This window comes from Stegodyphus dumicola, chromosome 1 (assembly GCF_044657685.1).
Source record: "Stegodyphus dumicola isolate Sdum_Otavi_A_Nest chromosome 1, ASM4465768v1".
NCBI classification, from domain to species: Eukaryota; Metazoa; Arthropoda; class Arachnida; order Araneae; family Eresidae; genus Stegodyphus; species Stegodyphus dumicola.
In genome coordinates this window covers 155,707,410-155,726,452 of record NC_140768.1, presented here as the reverse complement: position 1 = coordinate 155,726,452, position 19,043 = coordinate 155,707,410, and the positions used below count along the sequence as shown (strand labels likewise).

At 33.4% G+C, this 19,043-nt stretch overlaps 1 protein-coding gene across 1 annotated transcript; it reads left to right on the top strand.

Annotated features, from left to right (window-relative positions):
- Positions 1 to 906: 906 nt before the first annotated feature.
- On the top strand, positions 907 to 18,556 carry LOC118203133 (clavesin-1-like). Its single transcript, XM_035375385.2, has 5 exons — positions 907 to 1,122; positions 4,225 to 4,467; positions 7,924 to 8,120; positions 13,346 to 13,456; positions 17,958 to 18,556. The coding sequence occupies exons 1-5, from the start codon at positions 957 to 959 to the stop codon at positions 18,150 to 18,152; spliced, it is 912 nt and encodes a 303-aa protein (XP_035231276.2). The 5' UTR covers positions 907 to 956; the 3' UTR covers positions 18,153 to 18,556.
- The last annotated feature ends 487 nt before the right edge of the window (positions 18,557 to 19,043 follow it).

Here is a 19,043-nt window from a genome sequence, read left to right as displayed (position 1 = left end):
TTTTGAGAGCTCTTTCTATTTAAGCAATGTTTTTTCATTATAAGCTTTTTTTTTTTTTTTTTTTTCATTATAAGCGATGCGTTTAAGCTATGTTTTTGCATCTGAGTTCTATTTAAGCGATGTTTTTGCATTTTGTACGTACAGATAGAATAAAGTACTCTTTTTCCCAAAACCGGATTATGAAATGGATTTAAAATGGATTAGAAAATTTGTTATCGTGACTTCTGTACGTACTTATGAATGTACCTTGCATAACTCAAAAGCGAGTAGCCTCAGAACGTTGAAATTTTGTATACAGGACTTGTATAACATGTGGATGTGCAGATGTATTAATATATTACCAGAGCAGAACCTAGAAATATTTTTCGCCATAAGTACATAAAATTAGATTGTTATATTCTTATAACATTTTTCTGGCTGGATCGTATTGAAGTAAAATTTAAGGCTATGTAAATGGAATTTCTTTCGCCCTTGTTTCAACCGTAAGCTGAAATCTTGCAAATTCAGTGCCGTATAAATCAAAGGTTATCTACATTTTCCTAACAGTGAGAACCATCCAGACTTAATCTATCTTCTAAAGTTAACTCAATTGCCAATTACAATTCAATCAGATTAACAATCTACTTCCTCAATGTCTGAGTGCTTGAAATTTTATTTATATTATTACTACCATAATATTATAATTATGACATTATTATACTTTCTTTATTCGGAATAATTATTATTTTTGCAGAAAAATCCAAGGACACTGAGATCGAGAATAGGATTCTCACGAGATATAGCGTGATATGTGAATTAGTGATTTATGAAAGAAATAAAAAATAAATAAACAATCGAAAGATGAGCCTGGTCATGTGACTGAGAACTAATAAAGTGTGGTAAAATTTATTCGCATTTTTCGTTTGTTTCGTTCGCTGGTTCAAACAGCTGAAAGTTGCAATTTTGTTACGGCGTTTATGTCATTCTTTCGTTTTGCTGAATGCAAATTCCACAAAATGGTTCTTTTGCCTCTCTGCGCGGAAGGTTTAACTCCAGAAATGGATATAATATTAAAGAAAGAGCTTGGTGAGACACCTCTTGTGAGAAAGAATTCCCTAGAAAGAATAAAACAGCTCATAGCGGGTAAGTTTCTAAATGCTGTTGCATGCATCCGAAATTATAATGCTAAGATACGCGCGTGTCTGTAGAAAATTAATGTATTTATGTTTTAGCGTGTAAAATATTCTCCTGTATTTCAGCCAGTAATGTTTATATATTCAGTCGCCAAGCTAATTTGATAATTTCTATGATAACGATTACGATAACGCTTATGAAAACGATCAGCGGTTCTCAACCTTTTGACTAACGCCTACCAACTAAACAAAAATTGAAAATCCTTAGTATCACCATTACATTTTACAATGATTATTTTTCAATTTCTCAATAAAAATATTTAAGAAATGTTTTTCCGTTTACATAACCTATTGGCTATTCGTATTAAATATGCACACATAAAAAATAGCCTGAAAATTGGTTACCATTTTAATTATCAAAATTTAAGTTTTAATACACTTAAATTTTATTTTATTTTATTTTATTTATTTTTATTTTAGAATTAATATTTAATTAATTCTAAAATTTAGTGTGAAATTTGGGGCTGTTTAAGAGAGATCAATTTCTATAAATTCCAATTTCTATAAATTTCTAAAATTCCAATTTCTATAATGTTTATAATTATTTCACTTCTTTTTAACCGTAAATTAAGATCCACTTTTAATTTTCTTCTGTATTTTTCAAATATAACATGGAAGAAAATCCTTGTTCACACAAATAGATTCTGCAAAAACGTGATAAAAATATAATAGCTTTATTTGAAATGCCTTTAAATTATTTTTTTCGGTTCAGCTAAACGTTAACAAGCGTTATTTTTTAAATCTTCAATTAGAGTTCAATCACAGGAAATTTCTATCAATTTTTTTTTTCCCAAAAAATTTTTGAATTTAATAGTTAAAAATACTTTGTTTCTTTGCATACCACCTATTTTACTCTTGCGTACCACCGGTTGAGAATCGTTGCCTTAGATAAAACTCCTATTAATTTACGTTCACGTAAAACTAGAAAGATGAAGATTAAAACTGATTCGTAGAGACCGAAAACCGGTCATTTCCAATACTCATTTGGTAAATTCTTTTTTATTTCTCTATTGAGATCTTGCTATGATAAAACATTTTTGTTTTCCTCCGTTGAAATATTTTATGAAATGTTATGTATATTTCTCTCCTATCCCGTTTGGCTAAAAGTATCAGTTAGACAATTTGATAGAATTTTTCTGAAACTTCCAACACTTTTATATTTTCATTTAACCAGCTGGTTTTTTTCAATAGGGTTAAAACTTTGCCACCTATTTTTAAACTGTTCCCTATTTAGCTATCAAACTGAAATTTTTCACTGACACTCATTGAGAAGAACAACAGAATGTGGGATAGAGAATTTTTTTACAATTTCACATACATTTTTAGTTCAACAGGGCGTTAGCATGAGCCATTTGTCTGGAAACAGGATTTGGCGGAGTATCATTTTGAACGCCTGAATCCCTTTTCAAATTGTTGCCACGAAATAATATCTTTACTTTCCGATTACTTTTAAAGAAATTAACTAATGAAGAATCTGCGTGAACGTATGCATGTTTCTAGCAGTGTGAAAAAACGACGGTACCTAGGACCATCAAATTTTAAATAAAGTAGTCCTACACTCGAGCATAAGCACCTGGAAGCCCGAATTTTGAGTTTCGAATTTTATATTCCATATTTTGTAAAACTTTCATGAGTTTCTGCTTAACAAACTCAAGGATTTGAAGACGAGCAGTGGCAACAGTGTATTGATTAAAATATTTTTATCTCCAGCGAGTGAGATATCTATCGAAAATTATAAAGATACGCTGTATTTAAATATTTTGTGATATTGCACTTTAATCGAATGTTATGCCGCCTAAGCGCCAACAACATGATATTTAATAAATAAATACACAAAACGTTAATAACAAAAAAAGTAAAAAAAAAGTTTTGTTAATCCATCTTAATAAGAAAACTGAACATTGATATAATGAACTCGCGGGGGGGGGGGGAAGAATGCATGCCAACACTGAATGCTGTCTTGGGAATTCTAAACGTATAGTGCTATACTGCTTTGAAAATTTTTGTAACTTTGCTGTTGAACTATAAATGACGTAAGTACGAATAAAATGATGCTTAATAATAAAGCTAAAAAGCCAAAAAGAAGTGGGTTAGCAGGGGTGAGTGCAACAACAAACTGGTAGACTGCAAGCTGAGCGAGAGCGTAGAAAAGTCTTAATCAACAGCTTTTGGGCGACAGGTTAAAATCTCAGCCCTTTCAGATTTTTCTTTCTTTTTAGCACAAAGGTACAATTTGCCCAGGACTATTAATTTCTTTTTGGCATTTTGCGTTGATTCACTATAATCGTTGTTTCACTTTTCAAATTGTTGCCACCAAATATTATCGCCCTATATTATATTTATAGAAATTAAATAATGAAGAATCTGCATAAATGTATGTATATTTCTCGTACTGTGATGAAACAACGGTACGTAGAGCCATCCAATTTTGAATAACGTAATCTTCCTGCGAATATGGGCATCTGTAAGCCCAAATTTGGAATTTATTTTATTATCGATTTCATACTTTGTAAAACTTTAACGAATTTTTGATTTACAAACTCAGCGATCTAAAAGCGAAAAATGGCAACATTGTACCCGAGAGAGGAAAAAAAAAAAAAAAAAAACTTCCAGCGCGCGAGACGGTGTATCGGAAATTCTAAAGGATATGCTCATTTTAAAACTATTTTGCGATATTGCTCGTGAACTGAATTTTGTGGTTTAAGTGCGAAGAACATGATATTTAATAAATAAAGGTTAAAAAACGTCCCTTTGGGCGTAATGTAAAATCTGGAATTCATATTTTATTTAAATCCACTTATTATTGTATTTATCTTTTGCATCTTATATTTAATAATTTTCATTCGTTTTTGATTAGGATTTTTTGCTCAAAATATTGTTGTAAATGTTAAATAAGCATTAATCTGTAATCCCTATTCAATTAATCCATTTTGCGTTAAGTACTGTGGGAAAATTTTTTTCGATTTACTAATATTTCATTTGACGAATGACTTTGAAATTCGAATCAAATTCGTGAACTGAGGTTTCAGTGTATTGCATTTCTGCTTTTCAGAGGAACCAGATTTCTATCCTTTTATGGATGACCAATTCATATTGCTGTTTCTCCGAAACAAGAAGCATAACGTGGAAAGGGCTTTCAAGACACTACGAAATTATTATTTTTTCAAGAAGAAATACTCCCGAGTATTTACTGATTTTCTACCTTCGGAGCATAAAAAAGTCATAAACATGAACTGTTACTCACCCATGCCTTTCAGAGACTCGAATGGCAGATTCATAGTCGTCTGTCAACCAGGTAAGAAATTCATTAGCGACTTGTAAATATGATAAAATGCCTTTCATACGCAGAAATACAGTGGCTGTTCGCACATTCTTTAAACAATTTTGCTTTGCTGGAAGAAAATTCGTCTGCTTGGAAATTTGATTTTTAATTGCAGCTACATTTTTAAACGTAATAATTATCGTCTGCTACTTGATAATTTTTAGCGAAATGGTTCTTTTAAAGAAGCAATGGATGGCCATGTTTGTACTCTTTCAGAAAAAAATTTTCGTGTCTAATTACTAAAAAATGTTGTGAAACCATGGTTTTTCGATATTTAAACTATGATAAGTAATATTGTAAACAAGAACGGAAATAACATTAAACTTTGGCTTCAAGCAGAAAAATTGGTCCAAACAGAATGTTTCGAATGTTGCAAGGTAAGATCTTTAATAATAAAAGAAAATCTGTCAAGTCAAAGGACAGTTGCAAAATCAATAAAATACACAGTCTAACACTGTAAACTAAGTGATTAAAGCTGGTTGATTCTTTAAAAGTCGAAAATACATAATGTACGTCGTCTTTCACCACGACATATCGCCGAACGCAGAACGCGCTGCTTAATTCTTTAGGAGAAACATTTATCCGGGCAAAATTGAAAAGTCTTGTCACAACAGATGAATCTTACGTGTATTTAAATGGCTGCAATAAACACGGATTATTTTATTATTATTATCGAAGAGCAGAAAAAAAGTCTTAAAACATGGTTCAAATAATCTAAAGAAATGTTTTCAAAGCGATTTATGATTGTTGCTGGTTTTCAATATAAAGGCAAATTAAAATTAAATTGGAGAATGTTAAAAATAAAAATAATGGAGAAATATGTTAAGATGAACTCCACATATTATCAGGAATATTTATTTCCAATTTTCAAATACGAAATACCTTCTCTTTACCCGCAGTGCCATCAATCAGTAGAATTGCATCAAGGCAAAGCAAGCAGCCATAAGTTAAAATCTAATGGGAATTTTCAGGATAAAATAGAACAAGAAACGTGTTTCAAGGTCGTACCCTTCAGTATTATCCCTAATACATCCCCAGATGCATCAGCCATGGCTTTTTGCGCTTTTGGACTTGTAAAATGCGGAGTGCCCAAACGTCGACTTACAGCCTTTCTTGGACTTTGGAAGGCTGTTCAAGATGAATGGGATAAAAAACGTCTTCTGATACAGCAAAAGGCTCTACTGTATTGGAAATTACGGTATAGAAAGATAGTGAAGAATAAGTGTTATCAAACAGAACATTTAAAACAAAAAATTTGGGTAAAATAATTTGGTAAATACAAAAAAGTTGTCTAGAAATGTGCAAACAGCCTTTGTATTGTGTCATCCGAAACGTTCTGCGATTTTTCTATAAGGTAAGGGTCTAGTACGGGGGGGGGAAAGGGGCTGACTCAAAACATCTGTCACACTCAATAAGTTTTTATCTAGTATTCAGCGAAACGTCACGCCGAGTTTTGTCATGATGAAAGAGAATACCTGGAAAATTTGTCAGTACTAAGCTCTTTGCTTCTGCTTTAAAACTGCCATTTGGGAAGATAACTTTTCCGAATTTAATATTTTATTTGGTGGTTGCAATTCATAATACACAGTTCCTATGTTGTCCAACAATACACAAAGTATTAATTGGCGCATACGGGCCCTTCGCTTTTACGGAGTTCTCTGGAAGGAAGATAAAGGAATTCTGGTAAAGGAGGTTTTCTGACTTATACTATGATCGCTTTTTTTTTGTGCTATTATTGCAGAGTATCCTCTTCTTATCTCTAGTAATGAGCAGTTTCAAAAAGGAGTTTCTTTTAATTTTCTTCAACAAGAAATCACATACCAAAACTCCAGCAAGTATATTCTGCTCAGTTAAAGTATGAATTATTCATACATCGTAGCAGCTGTTTTATCCAATCTTCTTTTAATGATCATGGACTGTACATTTTGGAATATTTATTTATTCTGTCTGATACTTTCTGAAGTGTTTGACTTGGATTTTCAGCGATTTCTTCTTTCCTTGTTTACAGAGAATGCTCGTCCAAAGTAGGTATCATGTTCGAGGCTGGTATTTCCACGCTTAAACTTCTCACATCGCTTTCGAACTTTGTTATCACAAACAGCAGTTTTTCCAAATGCAGCACAAATTTATGAGCAGTCACTCTGACTAGCAATTTTTTTCCTGTTCCTTTACTTCCTTGTACGAAGTAAAGGAAGTATTGTAATCGTGAAAAATTTCTGATATTATAGTCCAACGAAAATATCCATTTTGACCGCTCTCGAATCCATCTGAATGATGTTTTTCCGTGACATTTGTACGTGCGGTCAGAATAAACGACTTCTCTTTCCAAAACGAATAGTAAAATGAATTCAGAAGAGATTTTTTTTCGTGACATCTGTACGTACGAACCTATGTAATGTATGGATTGCGGATAACTCGAAAACGAGTAGCTTCAGAACATTGAAATTTTTCATGTGGGACTTATCTATAAGATGTAGTTGTTCATCTTCCTTTTAGGTTGAAAATACATGTATGTACCCAATAAGTTACCCGTCTAGGTATTATATATTGGTAAATTGTGCATTTTTTGCTTTAAAAGTTATTGAATTATGTTGTTCTTATGTTCCGGTTAAGGTTTTTATATTTTTAGTTAATTTATGTGCAATAGTCGGAGAATTCTCCCAACAGTTTAAAAGTTGTTTCAGTGGCACCAAATCTAATGAGGCCGCTATTTGTTTACATTTGAAATTTTAAGTAGAACAACAAGTTAAGTCAGTTGGTGTACCAACTTCAGTGTATTTTTGACAGTCGGACCCAAAATAAACTTTCAATTTTGTCCATCGAAAATTTGGCCTTCCTGCTCGTTGCTCGCATTGCTTGTTTTCCCGTCGAAACTCTAATTTTAATTGCAAGCTTTTTTCTAACTGTTTTTAGTTGTATTCGGTGTTTTAAGTTTTTCTATATTTCACAATTTTTAATGAAGATGTTTTGAGATTTACGTATTTTTGCCTTGCCTCTAAATGAGAACTCAATGGATTGGATGAGAAACGTATCCCTAATGAAATTCGAGGAAATAAGTTTAACTGATGTGCAGTAAAAATTTTACATATAACTTAATAGTCTGCACAAGGAAGTCACGTGATGTCAACATCAGCTATTTTTTTTTAATTAAAAGAGCATAATATAAGGGAAATGGCCTTTTTGGGTTCCCTGTTCTTAGGACTGCTTTGAAACAAAATTCGTACTACAAAATGTGCTAGACTTATTCAAAAACGTGAGCGTGAGACCATATTCAAACATTCGCTTTAATGAAGGACACTCCGTATTAGGGGTAATAAAATATTTAGAAAAAAAACACGGCTTCGATGTGAAAAACCATAGAACTTTTGGGATGACTCCGCACATTAACATTAGGTGAATTTTTTCTAAGTGTGAGTTCGAATGTTTCAGGTCGGTACAAATGGCAAGAAAACTCAGTCGATGCTTTTATGGCCTTTGCTGTGGACCTGGGAATCTTGCTTAATAAACCAGAAGCCTTTTCTATATGCGGAGCTGTGCTTATCTTCGACCTTAAGGACTTTTCTATGGAAAATTTATTTAAATTTGTCAGCATGAAATTTTTAATCTTCGCCTTTAGCTGTTTGCAGGTGAGTAGAAATAAAAATTCAAAAATTGATTTATCGTATCAAGTAGATTATGCAATGGTTGCATCTATTGACAACCTACATCCCATCACTGGTATTGCTCTAATCCATGTGTCATTTTCTCGGTTTTAGAATAAGTTACCAAACACGAAATTGGTTGTTTTAATAGGGGATTGTCCAAAATGTCATACAATTCTAAATTACATGTCAAAAATCGAATAAATGAACACAACAGAGTGTTGAAAATACTTAAGTTAAAGGAATGAGTTTAAGTTGCATAAATTTAGAGCACTAGTTTAGAAGCTTTGTTAGATCATTCTTCTTTAGCTACATGAGTGAAAATAGTGAAAGAGAAGCATGTGCTTACGTAATAATAACAGACCGAAAATTCAAGAAAGTTCCAGCAAAAGAAAGGAACAAAGCTGCTGGCAACAACTACTGGACGCAAAGTAAGTGGAACTCTCTCGAATTTTTTGCCTATTGTTGTCGCGTGAGCAATAGACTAAAAATGCTTCTCTCTCGTCATTTTCACTCCTGTAACTGAAAAGGAAGGTTCTATTAATTTTAAAAAACGTTTTAAAGTTTCAAGACATCCTAGACATGGATCCATCGAAGCGAGGAACAGAAATGGCAAACTTCATAATAACCTGACGGTAGCCTAAACCAGAGTCTTCAAGTATTCTACCTTTGCAAGAATGACTAAGTTCGTGGGTTACTAAAAGTAAATCCGGTGTCATTTTTGAACTGTTATAATATAAATAAAAGTGAAGGTCCTTATTATTATCTACTAAATCAAAGCGTATGAAATTAAGTAATTCTTCAACTGCCTCACTAGCATGGTTCCTATTACTATATATCCAATAAAGAGGAATGTGCACTGAAATCCCCATGAGGACAGATCTACTTGAGACATTAAGGAAAGAAAAATCTGGTTTACTTCCCGAAAAAGAGTAAATTAAAAAAAATTCAAATGCTTATCAAATTTTCAGATATTAAGAAGGACGATGTCACTTTTGTCTTGACAAATTTTGTCTTTAATAATTTTAAGGACTGCTGCAAGACATGATTTAACTCCAATCAGAAGGCAATTTCAATCAGAAGGCCGCTGGCAATTTGCCTAGCTTTGAGTACAATATAGATAGTGTAACACTTGACTGGGGAATATTTGGTACTTTCGGCTACAAGATTGGCCTCCGTAATTGTAAAAACTTGAATGTCGTAGTCTTAAAAAAATAAAGACGTTCCTGTCTCTTTGCTTGCAATAAGCTACCAGGATTCCACTGCAAAATCCTCATAAATTCGCACCGAGAGCTCGATTTCTTCCCAGAGCTATAGATCATTTTGCCGTACAAGACGTTGTCCGGGGGTACAGCATATGGAGGTAGATGTACTTCGTTCCCCGGTTCTATTAATCTTTGAAACTAGTTCTGCAAAGTTATGGAACTTATGTCGGCACTTGTTTCTTTAATATCTTCAGCAGTTATTTCATAGGCATGTTATTTTAGTTAATAATTAAATGCGTTTTGTATAAAATTGACTTCAAAAGTAAGGAGCGTTTTCATCGAAAGGAAAATTTTTTAGTTTAAATTGTCACTAGTAGTGGACACCAATTTTGATTGTATCCGTGGTCAAATATTCTTTTTATACCACATCGATTGCAAGAATCGGAAAGCAAAGAAAATGCGCAACAAGTCTGCCACGTGCAACCAATTCAGGGTTCTGCGTGACAGAATTGTTGTGTTTTCCGTTTATGAAATGTGATTCGTCTGTTTATCATTATCCTGTCATACATGCGTTGGATCCTTTCTCAACACAGTTAGTTTCCAGCTTTTGAAATCTAATACCGAGGGAAACACAGTTATGTGACTTTGCCATGCTTTCCACATACGGCTGCCATCTGTATGTGGATGTCTGAAGCAGATATTCTGCTCCTCAAGAAATCATATTACCCATTGTTGCCCAAATTTGAATGTTTCCATACGTTTCCACTTTGACCACCGACTCACTTAGCACACTTGCACAAATTATGTGTTTCTATAGCACACAATTACATCTGTACAGATTATTCAATAAATGTCTGTCTATACACTAGAAAAATATTATCTTCTGGCACTTACGTGGCCCTGCATCAGCTGCATTGATGGGAAAGAGAGCCTATCAATTATCATTGAACCAAACATTAATAAAAGAATATAAATTTTTCAAATAGATTATGAATGTGTATTTAAATAGTATATGATGTTGTGGTGAAATAAATTGTTTGTAAAGTACATTTCGTCTTATCGAGACAATTTTACTCAATTTAGAGATAATGCATTTTTTCGTCGATGTCCGTAACCACTTCTACTTCAACGGCTAAATCCAATTTCCCTAAGAATAGTTCGTTTATACAGAGAACAATTAATTCCGTGCCGCTCAGACAGTATAGTGGTTAGGAGAGCCTACTGCGGTATCGAAGGGCCCGAGTTTGAATCCCAGAGAAGGCATAGATGTTTGTAAATGTATGTTTTCGAGATATGGGAACACTCTAAATGTATAGCAAGCCGGAAGTTCTCCCGAGAAGTTGGGGGTAGGAGAAAAGGAGTGTGAGATCCTCGGACCCGTTTCCCAGGAATTCTTTCGGTCATAATGGGGGCGAAACTGAGCAAAGTCGTACTATTACCTGTATGGTGCTCAAGGGTCTTGTCAACGACAGGCGCAGTCTTGCTGTCCTTGACACGATGAATTTCGTAGGCTTGTTGGGATGTTACTTTCAGACAAGTGAGATAAGTCACAACACAACAACAACAATTGGTTCTCTAAGTAACCATATATTTTACTGTGAAATTCAGGACTGATGGCTACTTTCATCTACGTGAATGTCCGTATCACAGTTTCGTAAGAAAGAAAAATGCAGTGAAGAGTTGAGTATTGTGTGTCTCTCCCAGTAAAATTGTTGCCATGATTACATACAAACTACAAGAATGATCCAAAAATGTTCATAGACATTCGAAGGAATACCATAAATGGAACTTTCATTTCTGTTTTGTTAAAAGTTCACCCCTCCCGATGACGTTTCTTGTAACTCTGACAATCTCACCTCAGGGGGTGTTAAACAGGTAAGCCGGGTTCCTACTTAACGTCTATCCGAGTGTCTTGCATGTCGGTTGAATCAGTTAGATGTCAGTTCCAACATGTTCCATATAGAATAGTTCGTGGTGTCTTAAATATTTAAAATAAAGTCCATCTACCTAATGGGTATGCCGCAAGGAACGATTTTAAGTTCCGTACGGAATATTTTTCAAGCTTACTCCTCTCACATAACGTGGGATTGAAAACAAAAGACGAGCCATACAGTGGGCTAATGACAGAATTTATAACGCGTATACAATTACGTACTTGCTTGTTGAAGATTGATATAGGGTCTGGGAAAAATTCGTGGCGTTTTGGGGGTAACATTCAATTGGTTTTCTTATAGCGTAATATAGAATTTTTTAAACCAAATATAATCCATTATTATTGACAATGTTTCGCTATCTTTTGAGTAGAGCCATGATGCCATTGGTGTAGAACTTCTATGGTTTCTGGTTGAAGAACTAAATTAAGTGTTTTTCACAGGTCTGCTTTGAAACCAGCTTAATTCCATCGAGAGAATTTTGCAAAGATCATAACAGGCGATAGTCCTATGGTACTATGTCTGGACTATATGGTGGTTTCATTATAACTTTCCAACCAAGCTCGCGCAATTTTTGAGGGGTAATCAAAAAAGTGTGTGGTCGGGCGTCGGACATGGAAGACAACACCTTTCGCATTATTCAAGTTCGTTTTCTTTCAATTGCCTGGCATAATCTCTCTAGTTGTTCACAGTAGAGTTGAGAATTTATCGTCTGACGTACTGGAAATAGCCTCTTTGTGGATTATTCCCTTCCGTCCCACCGTACATGCAGCAGCACCTTATTCGGCATCAATTTGGCTTCGCGACAGCTTGTGACGGCTTCTCAATTCTTTATCCACGATCTTTTACGCTTGCGATTATCGTACGTGATCCATTTTTCAACCCCAGTTATGAAACGTTTGAGAAAAGGCTCGAGTTCATTACGTTTCAGCAGCGCATTGCAGATGTTAATTCTGTCTAGCATGTTTTCCGCGCCCAACTCATGCGGAACCCAGACATCGAGCTTCTTTTTGTAGCCATCTTTGCGTAAATGGTTCAAAACAGTTTTGTAATCAATGCCCAGCTCTGTACTAATGTTGACACTGCTGGTGTGCTTATCTTGCTGGACTTTTGCAAGAATTTCATCAACTTCTTCAATGATTGGACGACCAAAGCGTGACTCATGTTCTACATCAAAAGTACCAGAACGAAAGCAAGCGAAGCATTTTCGCTGCACCACGTTCGGTGCTTATATACTATACTCACAGTGATGCTCGAAGGATCATATTTCTAACGAGTGCTTAGCTTTGTTGGTGCTATTTTTATTTCGTGAGTTTGTAGAGATATTGGGTTATTTTGAAGCATGTGACATGAAAAATGAGAAATGCACTCACCGGAACAGAGCTCTCCAATACGCGCTGAATGTTCTACCGTTACACCACAAAGGCATGCAGAAAGGAAGAAGAAATTATCTTATATACTCCCTTTTTTAAAGGGCGACCGGGGATTAGGGGACCCAATCGCCAATTCCCGGTGAAGAATCATCATCCACCATCTTTTAGTGCAGGGCCACTGTAGAATAATTAGGTTTTTTTTTCGAAGCAGGAGACGTGCAAAATGTGCAATGCCCTCGCCGGGACTCGAACCTGGGCCTCTCGAACATGCGCCGAGTGTGCTACCGTTACACCACCAAGGCAGGCAGAAAGAAAATACCTTATAAGTTATTTGCCATCGACGTCATCTATCGGGAAAAATGACGCGAACTTTTTCCCAGACTATGAAGCAAAGTATTTATGTACTCAGAAACATTTTTTGGAAACTGTGCAATGCTAAGAATATAACAGGCATGTCCGAACGCACGCAAACGGTTTACAACAAATAATTCAGGCGGTGGTGACACATCAGAACAAAATACTAAGAGTAGTAGAATAATGCTAATAATCTGATATTATGAATATAACGCATTCCTAATAATCCGAAATTATGAATCTTATTATAATACATTCCTAATAAACCAATATTATGACTCTTATAATAACAAAATGGACACTATTTGTAATATAAATTTTGCTTATAGTGTTTTTATTAATTTTAGGACTGTTTACCTTACTCGATAAAGGGAATACACATAGTGAATGAACCGAGCTTTTTCCAAACTTCCTATGGTGCCATAAAATTGGCTTTACCTGATAAGATAAGAAAAAGGGTGAGTATAGATTTGGATGTTCACATTAAAACAAAATATTTTTAACCAAAACATAGTTTCATTTCTAATACAGTAATTAGTGGAATAAAATTTTAATTTAACTAGCCTGTAGCTTCTGGTGACAAGAGAAAGGCACCTCTGTGCCCTAGAGCGTTTTGCAATTGAGCCCAGCATGCGAATTAATTCTTTCGAATGCGCGTCTTAAGTATTGCGTGCTTTGCTTTTGTGGAATAATTAGGTTTCATGGCATTCTTACATAATTCATACACATCGAATACTTCAAGTAAAATATTCGATATGTTGAACGTTTCGAAACAGAGATGTTCCATTCCCTTGCGAATTGATTCCAAGAACTGAATTCGTCACCTTGCAATGAGTCACGTATTTGGACAAACGAAAGATCAGCAAGCCGCTGAAAATTAATTTGTCCTTATTCTTGCAAAATAAATAAATAAATAAATAAATAAAAATAAATAAAAATTTAAAAAAATAAATCTGAACATTTTCAGATTTTATATTACGCCCAAAGGGACTTTTTTAACGTTTTGTGCGTTAACTGTATTTATTAAGTATCATGTTCTCCGCACTTAAACCATAAAATTCAATTCAATAGCAATATCGCAAAATAATTTTAAAATGAGCATATCTATAGAATTTCCGATACACTGTCTCACGCGCCGGAGATAAAAATGTTTTTTTTTTTTTTTTTTTTTTTCTGTACAACGTTGCCATTTCACACTTTGAAATCATTGAGGTTGTTAATCAAAAATTCGTTAATGTGTTACAAAATATGAAATCGATAACAAAATAAATTTCAAATTCCAAATTCGGGCTTCCACATACCCATATACGGTGGAATATTACGTTATTCAAAATTGGATGACTCTAAGTACCGTTATTTTATGACAATGCGAGAAACATACATACATTTATGCAGATTCTTTATTATTTAATTTCTTTAAATAGTATAACACAGGGCGATAATATTTGCTGGTAACAATTTTAAAAGTGAACCACCATTTATAGTGAATCAACGCAAAATGCCAAAGCGAAATTAATAGCCCTTCTGGAGTTAAAAAAAAACTGTAGAGGCTGATGGGTGACTTCAGAAATTGCTGTGGAACCAACCATATAGTACAAAATGTTTTTCTATAAAATTCTAAAGCTTTAAATTTTTAAATCTTTTCCCAAAAAAATATTTATATAGAAATGCTTCTTTGCAAAATTGCAAGCAATTCTTTGCAAAAATTAAATTAAAATGTTTCTTATTTTTTTTAAATTTAATTTTATAACATTTTTAAAATTATAAAATCTTAACAGAACAATATAGAAACCTACAAAGTTTTCAATCTGTAATCAAAACAATTATTTAGTTTTTGATGTATAATATAGCATAGAGAAGAGAAAAATAATAATTAAATAGTAAAAATTGTTGAATCATTTCTTAACGTAAATTTTTACATTTTCCTTTTATTCAAAGTTTTAGCTTCTAAATTCTTGTAAACTTTTGCGCAATTTTTTTTTTTTTTTTTTTTTTGTGTGTGTGTGTGTGTGTGTGTGTGTGTGTGTGTGTGTACAGTACTGTTTATATAACAGAAAACTGAATTTTGTAAAAGTGTGAAAACAGTCTGAATCATGAAATTTGTTAAATTCGTGCTCTATAAAATTCATCCACGTTTAAAAGTTCCATTTGAGATAAAATCTTTTCTTATATCTTTTAAAAGTGGGCAAGTCTCCACGAGTGTATCTCCAGTTCATTGCAGCTGCCGCAAAGGTCGGAGTTTTAAAGATAAAGTCTTCAAAAAAAAAAAAAAAAAAAAAAAACGGAATTTTGATTTAAATCTACGCCACCATACGTTTGTTCTTTTCTTATCATTATAGTCCCATATTATAGTTTTTATTTTTTATCAGATCTTTCACGTTTTTCTATTCGTGTTTCATAATTTGTAGGTATAATTCTTCATAAGAGTCACGACCTTCCTCTTCGACCCCTGCAACTCAATGATTTCCATGTCATTTTGTGTAATAGCCTTTTTGGCCAATGCGTCCGCTCTTTCATTTCCAGTAAAACCCCCATGTGACCTTACCCAGCTCAAATTAACTATATTCCTCCAGCCCCCCCCCCCGGAATTCAAATTAAAGTTATTTCACGTCTAGTGTCAGTTCATTTGTTTCAGCAGGGCAAGAGAGTGCCTGTAAAGTTGATAAGCTTTCAGTATATATATATATATTATATATATATGTCATAATAAAAGCAAAGGAAATAACGGAGCAGTGTAGATGCGTGATTAGATCCATATTGAAGAAGAATTTTGATTGCGTAGTATTTAAAGAACTTGGCAGTCGAGGCAGTTTTAATTCCATTTTTATTTCCAAATGACATATGTGGCCACAGATCATTTGGCACCCTAGTCGTGCCTGTTCAAGACCATTTACATTATTGATATTATTGCAATAGGAAGCAGCATAGGGAAATTGCGCCCAAGGGCAGCACAGACAGAAGCTGAAGTGCGTAGTTTGAAAAGATGGAAGTACGTGAAGAGAAAAGCTTTGGTTTACAAGGTCAGTTTCAGTTCTTAATTATTACGTCATCAGAGTTGCGCGGCCCATAGAGTGATCTAGAAATGACGCAATGCAGAGAAGTTATTACGATTTTAGAATAAAGAGGAAGAATTAATGTTTTTAGTTATTCTGGTTCATATAATTTTACCTTACATATATATATATATATGAGATCTCGAATTTTAGGAATCTTTTTATGTACTTTGAAGCAAAATAAATATACTGAAATACAGAATTATGTTAATTTAACTTATCTTTCTCACAGTCTATCTCAGTTCCATGATAAAAAACTACAAAGGTGATGTTCTCTCCCACACCGGACCCATCAGTAAGACCATCATTTTCATCTACCAGGGGAAAATTTCTGTAATACATAATAGATCTGCTCTGTGCAGGGTTCCATTAATATCAAATATTTTAAATCTTTCTATAATAGATAATATAATACATAATAGAAGACTTCTTAGAACGCATAATATAGTATATCACAGAATACATAATATAATACGCCTTAGAAATCTTTCTATAATACATAATTTCTATAATATATAATATAATACATAATTTCTATAATATATAATATAATACATAATTTCTATAATACTTAATATAATACATACTAGAAGACTTCAAAGAACACATAATATAATACATAATTTCTGTAATACATAATTTCTAGAATACAAAATAATTTTTGTAATACATTATACATAATTTCTATAATACATATCTTCTCTGTTTATGGTTTCATGACAATATCTTTGAAATCTTTCCATAATCTCTACATAGAATAGAAGAAAGAGTTTGTCTGTGTGTGTGTCTTTCGTTCTCGCTGCGCGTAAGCTAATAGACCCACGGCTACGAAATTTGGTACATATGTGCATCTAAACAAGAGCCAGTGCACCTCGAAGCGATTTTTTCGAAATTCGAATTCGAATTTTTTTATTTTATGTTTTGTGACGAAATCCTGTCATTTTGAGACATAATGGGCTATAGCAAAGCGAGATTTCACTCTACACACTCCATTTTCACATCGTCATGAAACGTAGGCACTTAGCTATTTTACGAACTTAAAATAAATTTCATGTTTCAAAAAATCGATTAAATACGAATTTATTTAACAAAGTGAGCTTCAAAAACATGGATAACATGTTACACACATACACACACACACACACACACACACACAAAAAAAAAAAAAAAAGTTAATCTAGAAGAAAAATAATAAAACTTTCCGTTCGTAAATGATTCGACACTTATGAATAAAAAATATCTATTTTTACCCTTCTATGCCCCATAGTACATCAGAAATTAAACATTTGCTTTGATTATAGTTTGAAAACTTTGCGGATGTCTTATAGCAGGGCTTCTTAACCGGTGGTACGCAAGAGAAAAAAGGTGGTACGCAAAGTATTTTTAACTATTTAATTCAAAAATTAAAACTCCAACATCCTGGCTGCGTTTTTTAAGCCGCTGTCTTATAGGATACCATTCTATAAACGCCATATAAAACTTTATATGATTTTTCAAAGTAAAACATTTCTACAGAATTCTCTTCTGCGAAATATTTATAAAATTTCTATAGAACTTTATAGAGAAGTATTTATATATAATATGTCATGTAATGTTATATAGAAATATCTGTTGAGCGTTATCAGATTCTATAACAAATTTACCATGCTTCAAAGGCTTTATGAAATTTCTATATAATTTTATTGTGAAGTCTTTCTATAGAATATTTCATGTATATTATAGGAATTTCTACAGAAAGCTATCAGGCTCTTTAAAAGTTTTCTAAAAAGTTTTTCTCGTATAGTAAATATATCAAAACAATCATTTTAAATTTCTGTATACCCTAAAATATTAAAATCGAAACGAACATATGTACATGATTTGTCCCAATGCTGTTTTAACTCGGATTATGTAAATCTTTTCACAGGTATTTCTCCACGGGAGCAATTTACAAGGACTTCATAAATACGTTACTCCGGAAGTTCTCCCAGAAGAACTTGGAGGAAATCTAGGTCCTGTGGACAACACAGAATTTTTGAAGTTTGCCCTCAAGCAAGAATCCCTTTTCAAAGACATGATTAAATGTGGATTTAAAAAGACGACTTCGACAAAGTCTGGGTGATAAAAACATGCAATAAATTATATAGCTAAATTTGATTTAGCCATGTGTTACAGATAATGTGAACTAAGCAATGTAATACAAATAGTTTTTAACCCAAATATGAGAACATAATTCACGAAGATTAGCCAAAAAATGAAGCGTTTTAAAATTATAAGGAGTTTTCCAAGTTTATAAAGGTTTTTCTACTAATTAGAGTTGAATCAAATACATCAAAAGCTGTAGAATTCACCAATATTTTGCAACATTACTGCAAATTTGCTTATCGAAAATAGGTACGAAGATGTCAATGTAATTTTTCAATCCTTTCTCTGACCTCAGAATTTCGATGACTGAGTGTTCAGCATTTGGCAGTACAAAGAATATCCGCAATGTCTCTTTTACAAAATAAACTGTAATATGAATTTTTTATTTTTAACTTCTTTCACATATTCTCTCATTTTACACATTTAACAGATAAATTTATTTTACAAACTTAATAATAAATCCCTTAGCAAAATGTTTTATATAATTATATAAAAGAACAATTAAACTTCTTTGCAGTTCTTTTAAATTATGGCCCAATTTCCTATAAACTAGGCCGGAAATCTTTTCTAGAATTCTGTAAGATTCTATACACAACTTCTTTACAATTCTATACACATCATCATCATTCATAGCGCGACAACCCAGGATGAGCATTGCACTTCTGAAATAAACGTTTCCAGCCACTTCTACTAGCAACGAAACTTCTGCAGTTATTAGTTTTAAAGACTAAACAATCCTCCTCTACAGCATCTATCCCATCGAAGTCTGGGTCTTCCTGTTCTTCGTGTCTTACTTGGTCTAGTCGACCCCCAGGGGGTCGACGCACAGAACTCTGTGAAGCTACTGGCTAGGATCTGTACCTAGGCA

Coding starts and splice junctions, on each gene's coding strand:
- LOC118203133 (XM_035375385.2), top strand. CDS start 957: ATGTCATTCTTTCGTTTTGCTGAATGCAAATTCCACAAAATGGTTCTT. Junction 4,468..7,923: donor CATAGTCGTCTGTCAACCAG/GTAAGAAATTCA, acceptor CGAATGTTTCAG/GTCGGTACAAATGGCAAGAA. Junction 13,457..17,957: donor CTGATAAGATAAGAAAAAGG/GTGAGTATAGAT, acceptor ATCTTTTCACAG/GTATTTCTCCACGGGAGCAA.